At 46.5% G+C, this 6327-nt stretch overlaps 1 protein-coding gene across 1 annotated transcript; it reads left to right on the top strand.

The window, feature by feature from the left end:
- On the top strand, positions 1-6327 carry NUDT19 (nudix hydrolase 19). The gene is made up of 3 exons (XM_044428036.1): positions 1-696; positions 2930-3137; positions 5242-6327. Exons 1-3 carry the CDS (start codon positions 1-3, stop codon positions 5475-5477), a joined length of 1140 nt encoding a protein of 379 aa, XP_044283971.1. The 3' UTR covers positions 5478-6327.

Below are 6327 nucleotides of genomic sequence, written 5' to 3'. Positions count from 1 at the left end.
ATGAGCTCGCGGCTGCGGCACTGGCGGGAGGCCGCCACGGTGCTGCTCGCGGCCGGCGGCGACGGCGGCTGCTGCCCCCGGCCGGGAGGCGCCTGCGACTACGAGCTGCTGCTGCTGAAGCGGAGCCCGCTGGGCGGCTTCCTGCCCGGCGCGCACGTCTTCCCGGGCGGCGTGGTGGACGCGGCCGACTTCGCGGCCGACTGGCTGCGGCTGCTGCCGGACGCGCCGCGCTGCGGGCTCAGCCCCGTGAAGGCGGGCGGGCCGCGGGCGCCCATCTTCGCCGCTGAGCGCCCCGAGCTCGCCTCGGCTCTGCCGGCCGACGTGGCCTTGCGCATTTGCGCCATCCGGGAGACCTTCGAGGAGGCCGGCCTGCTTCTGCTGGTTCCCGGCGACGGTGAACCTGCCGCGGCGCGCGGCCCGGCGCGCTTGCTGCCCGCCGAGCGCCTGCCGCCGGCCTCCGAGCTGGCCGAGTGGCGGAGGAGGGTGCAGCGGCGGCCCGACAGCTTCCTGCAGCTGTGCCGCCAGCTGCGCTGCGTGCCCAACATCTGGGCGCTGCACGAGTGGAGCAACTGGCTGACCCCGGTGGCCCGAGCCGGGCGGGCGGGCCGGCGCTACGACACGGCCTTCTACCTGTGCTGCCTCGGGCAGGGCCCGCCGCAGGCCTCGCACGACGGTGCCGAGGTGACGGCGTCCCAGGTGAGGAGGTGGGTGTGAGGGGGAAGGGGAGAGGATCCGGCCCGGGCAGGGGCGATGCTAGGTGCCGAAAGGATCGGGGCTCAGGTCCGAGGGACCAAAACAAAACCTTTGCCGTTGCTAATGGTGTGTCTTTAAAGGACTCCGTGGGCTAAAGACAGGCGCTTGTAACAAGAAGCAAATGGATAGAGGAAAGGAGGGCGTTTGATTTCATAAAAAAATAAAAACACTCTTCAGGTAGAAAGGAGCAGTTAAGAGGAGAAGCAAAAAGTCCTCCGATCCAGGGACATCCGATGCAACAGAGATCATTAAGGGCCTGTACTTTTATTTCTGCAAGTGCCCATAGACAGCATGGTGGTGGGGCAGTTGGCTCAAAATGAAAATATTTGGGGTACCAGCCCTGTTAGTCCAGCTAACGCTGCCTCTGCAGCAGGACCACCCTGTTCCCTAAGAACTGCTGTGGACCATTGATCTTTTATGAGGAAGTGGCAAAATGACTCCCACGAATTGTCTTCACTCCAGTGTAGGTAGGTGGTAGCTTCACTTGCATCTACACGTTGGCAAGCAGAGTATTTGTTAATATCCTGCTTTTCTTTCAAGGGGCTCACAAGGCCATTTTGTTCACAGTATTCTGCCCCCACCGTTGTGAGCTAAATTAGGCAAAGGAGGGATTTGAATCTAGATCAGCCTTCCCCAACCTTGTGCCTTCCAGACAGTTAGAAGCATAGCAGCATAAAAAAGCAAGTCAGAAGGAGTCTCTTGGGCCATATCGTCTGACACCCAGCTCTAGCAGGCTCTGCTAATGTAATCCCCAACATGTGGTTGTCCAGTCTTTCCTTGAACACCTTGAAAAGGTTTTTGCCTGGCACCAAAGGAAAGAAGTGTTGGCGCCAGGCAAACCTCTCTGGGGAGCATATTCCACAGTCTGGGTGCCACTGCAGAGAAGGCCCTTCTTTGAGTAGTCACCCTCCTGATCTCTTTCAAGGACGGCTCCCAGAGGAGGGCCTCTGCCTCAGATCTCAAGGGGCAGGAGGACACATAGGGAAGAAGGTGCGCAGTCAGGTATCCAGGACCTAAGCCATTTAGGGCTTTATAGGTCATCACCAGCACCCTAAATTGGGCCTGGACTTCTATTGGTAGGCAATGTAAACGATAGAGGACCAGCATTATATATGAATACCTACTGGTCCCTGTTAATACTTCAACCAACTGAAGTATCTAGACCATCTTCAAGGGCAGCACCACGTACAGCACATTACAATAATCCAGTCGAAAAGTTACCATGACGTGGGTCATGGATGCAAGGCAGCGTTCATCCAGGTAAGGGTGCAGTTGGTAGACCAGCTGAAGCTGGAGAAAGGCACTCATCGTCACCGCTGTCACCTGAGATTCCAGGGACAGCTCTGGATCGAGGAGCACACCCAAACTGCGAACCCTGTCCTTTAGGGGGAGTGCAACCCCATCCAGAACAGGGCAGATGTCATTCACCTGTAGGACTGAACTGCCTACCAGAAGGACCTCCATCTTATCTGAATTGAGCCTCAATTTATTGGCCCTCATCCAACCCATTACCCTGGCCAGGCACCAGTTAAGGGGAGCCACTGCCTCATCTGGACCAGATGTAAAATAGAGGTAGAGCTGGGTGTCATCAGCATACTGATGACCTCTCCCCGTGGTTTCATGTAGTTGTTAAAAAGCATGGGGGATAAAATGGAACCCTGCGGAACTCCATGGCAAAGTTGCCATGGCACAGAGTCATAATCCCCCAGCACTACCCTCTGGAATCGACAAGTCAGTTAGGAGGGGAACCACAGCAGAGCAGTGCCCCCAACTTCCAACCCGGCCAGCCTATCCAGAAGGATACCATGGTCGATGGTATTGAAAGCCACTGAGAGGTCCAGGAGAGCCAACAGGGATGTACTCCCCCTCCAGCTTTTTACCGAAATGACACAAAAGGCCATTATAGAGTTGTAACGGTCAGGGCCAATTCTTTGAATTGGGCCCAGAAACAGATTGAAAGTCTGTAACTGATACCTGTTCTGAGCTAACTGCAACTTCCATCTCATCAAAACTTCTGCTTCCTCTGAAGATGTAGTCAACACCTTCTATACAAGTTTAAAATTTAATCTAGAATTATATTTTAATGCACAGATTACCCAAAATCAGATAATTCATTATATTCCTTTCATTGGGAAATCACAAACTATAGACTGATTGATTTTTCATTGTTTTTTAGTGGTTAACACCAGCAGAAGTTGTCGAACGCTTTAAGTCTCAAGACATCTGGATAGCACCACCTCAGTTTTATGAGTTATGTAGACTCTGCAATTTCTCATCACTTCATGAACTTCATAGGTTTGGCTCTGAACGAGCTTTAGAAGGATGTGAACGCTGGATGTCTATTGTTTTGGTTGCTTCAGATGGCCACATGCAACTTTTACCAGGTAGATCAAAATTGGGTTTGGAGGATTACTTAACTAGTAGTTTATTTACAGTGTTACAAAGCATTGCCACCTTCCATACGCCAGTGTATGTAATTTTGATAATGTTTTATCTATGATTTATATTTCCCAATTAATCATGTTTATTCTTAATTGCCTAGTATAAACTACTTTTATATTTATTAATTACATTTATATTCCACCTTTTTTCTAAGAAGCCCAGAAATTAGTGACTGGCCTGAACTAACTCAGTAGCCAAGCAGGGAATAGAACCCAGAGTCCCACTTCAAAACTCTAAGCACTACACCATATTGGCTTTCTGTAGCCCCTATCCATTTGTGAATTAAATTATACTTCCGTCAAATACTTGCTGGATAAATCGGCAGTTGTTTCTTTTTGAAAGGCATTACAAATATTTTAGTGGCAATCTTAGGTATTTTATCTCAGAAGTTCTATTGTGTTTAGAAAGAGGAAGTGTGTATAGCCTTACAGTATAGGGTTTGCTATTCTGAAACCACTCAGCTTCTTTCACTGGGTGGCATCATTGTACTCGATAGACCATTTCTCATTAAAGACATAGTGCTCATCTGCAATTTTTCATTTCTTTGAAAGAGCATCTTCTTTTGCAGACTTCTTACATAATTTTAGCAGAGCAGCAGTTGCAGAGTTTCAATATTATCCTTGAATAAATAAAAATATAAGAAGTATAGTTTTAGGGGTCTGATTCTTCCCTTTCCCATTAAATCCACCCCACTCTGGCTGCTGTTAGCTGGAGATTTTCATTTTGACTATGGCACAGAAGAGAAGAGATCCCTGCCTCTACAGTTCTCAGGAATACTGGGCCATATGCACAGGCTAGGAAGAATTTTTTTAATGGATTATGAATCTGACCTACCAGATGGCAGAGTTGCAGTCCTAAGTACATTGAATACTGTGAGATTGATTTCTTAATAAACACACTGCCTTGAGGTTTAAATCTACACGTAGCAATACTTTAAACATTGGGGGTCCTCCAAAAACGGGCAGGTAGAGAGAAAGCGTGGATGGAAGGGCAACCTCCTACCTGGAGCAGAGGCTATACCAATAAGTTGGCTCCAGTTATATGCAGGGTGCACATACTGTACAAGTCACTGCCTGCCAGCCAAACCTCAATCATGAGAAGCAAAATGACAGCCAAGGGCAAAGGAACTTGGCTGGAGGAAGATGTGGGAAGGGGAATGCCATACGCTTCCTTGCTAAGTGCATACTTCCCTCTCAACCCAAAGGGCCACTCAGTGGCTCCTGCAGTCACAGATGCCTGAGAAGACTCCTAGCTGGAGTGGCTGGGGCAGGAGAGGCAAAGGCAAGCAAGGCAAAAAAGAGCGGCCAGCTCTTGCTGAGGAAAGAAGGATGCTTTTGGAAAGAAGGAAGCAGCAACCTCACCAGTAAACTTGGAAGCCACTTGGAGGAGCCTTATGGATGGAGCCTCTAGAAATGTTCAGTGTCCAAAACAATTTGTCTCCTTTTTGCACAAGTACCAGGGCTTTTACTTACATTTCCCTGTCTTTAAAAAGAACAGGCCAGAAATGTCCTGTACAGATGTTTTATCTTCCTTACACATATATACAGCCTTCAACATGGTGATGCATGGAGGGGCGGGGGGAGTGAACAAGCTGGATGGTACAGGTACCTGAACTCTGCTGGCTAGCAAAGCAGCCAGAATAGCCAAAATGCTGGTATGGAGGAATAAAGGCTAAGAGGGGGGCTGACAGAAGGAGCCATGGAGACCAGAAGAAACAAGGTTGCCATTGTGTTTTTTGTAAGAGAGGGACAGGAAAAAAGCGGCAGATGGTGCCCTGAAGTAGGAAGAAGGGTTGGTCTGAGGGAAAATGCTTTGAGAGTGATAGTAAACAAGTGGGTTGGAGGGTTGCACAGAAAGAGCTTGGGGGCCACAAGTAGGGAACCCCTGCTTTAAAACATGTATTCTTGTATGCCAGAAGGAACCTCTATGAAAAATGCTTTCACAAAACTATTTTTGAATCTCCATAAGCTCTCAACCACAATTTTGTTTCAAAATTGCTAGAAATTTCTATTACATTTAACTGAAGAACAGTACTTTTTGTTTAAGGTGATGAACTATATCCAGAAGATCCTGACTTTACAGGAGAAAGAAAACCAATGTTGACAACAGATAAAAAGATTGATGAGCTAATGAAAGGAGCCAGCAGTCTTCACCGGATAGTGACACAAGACCTTCATAAAGTTACTGTTCATGTGAATATTCAACCCAAATATAAACACATCAATCCATTAATGATGGACTCTAAAATGGGAAATAATGCAGATTGCAATAGCAGATTATAATATTCTTTTTGATACTGACATTTCTAAAATAGTTTATATATTTTTATATAAACCAGCCTGTATTATAGTTCCTACAGTTCTGGAAAGTTCAAACCCTGGTAAAGAACATGTATTTCAAGAGCAGCAAGGATTAATATGTTCCTGTGCCATTTTGTCTGCATACCCCAAATGATGCAAATGATGTAAGCTTCAGTCTGTGTATCTCTGTAATCTCTCTTAAAATTTTGTGCAAATGTGCCAAAAGTGGAATGGACATCTGTCTGCTAAGAACTTGACCTTAATCTACACATCTATGGATTTAGGTCACCTAAGAGCCAGTGGGACAGTATTTGGCCATGGTCAGCCTAGGTCATTTGTCCATATTGGGAGGAGCTGAAGTCCTTGAATATCAATATATTTCAATACCATGAATGATCCCATGTTTAAAATGACAATCTAGAAACCGGTAGCATGTTTATTCAGAAGCATATCCTCACTGTATTCAGGACAATAACAATTGAGTGAAATTATATGCCTACAGTTACCATCAGTTCATTAACACTACTTATGATAATACTCAGAAGTTCTGTTTTTTCAAGACACTTTTCTTGTTAGTGTAACTTAATTACAGCTGAATAAATTCCATTGTGTGCTTGGATTTCATATATGATGGCAGCTAATATGCATTTAAAGGTACAATCCTATGCATGTTCAGGCTGAAGAAAGTTCTATACTTTGCTGAGAATTGTATAGCTTCTTTCTTTCTAAACATGCATAGCATTGTGCCCTAAGTTAGCTTTGTTGACAGAATCTATTTCTTACTTCAGTTTCTACTTCAGTTCTTACTAATAAAGATTTATTTCCATCAACA

This window comes from Varanus komodoensis, unplaced genomic scaffold (assembly GCF_004798865.1).
Source record: "Varanus komodoensis strain SLA01 unplaced genomic scaffold, ASM479886v1 scaffold19, whole genome shotgun sequence".
Classification (NCBI taxonomy): domain Eukaryota; kingdom Metazoa; phylum Chordata; class Lepidosauria; order Squamata; family Varanidae; genus Varanus; species Varanus komodoensis.
Note: the sequence above shows the minus strand (reverse complement) of the source record. Positions and strands in the feature narration are given on the sequence as shown.

Excerpts from the sequence above, each read along its gene's own strand:
- NUDT19 (XM_044428036.1), top strand. The coding sequence starts at position 1 with ATGAGCTCGCGGCTGCGGCACTGGCGGGAGGCCGCCACGGTGCTGCTC. Across the intron at positions 697-2,929 it reads CCGAGGTGACGGCGTCCCAG|TGGTTAACACCAGCAGAAGT; the intron begins GTGAGGAGGTGG and ends ATTGTTTTTTAG. Across the intron at positions 3,138-5,241 it reads CCACATGCAACTTTTACCAG|GTGATGAACTATATCCAGAA; the intron begins GTAGATCAAAAT and ends TTTTTGTTTAAG.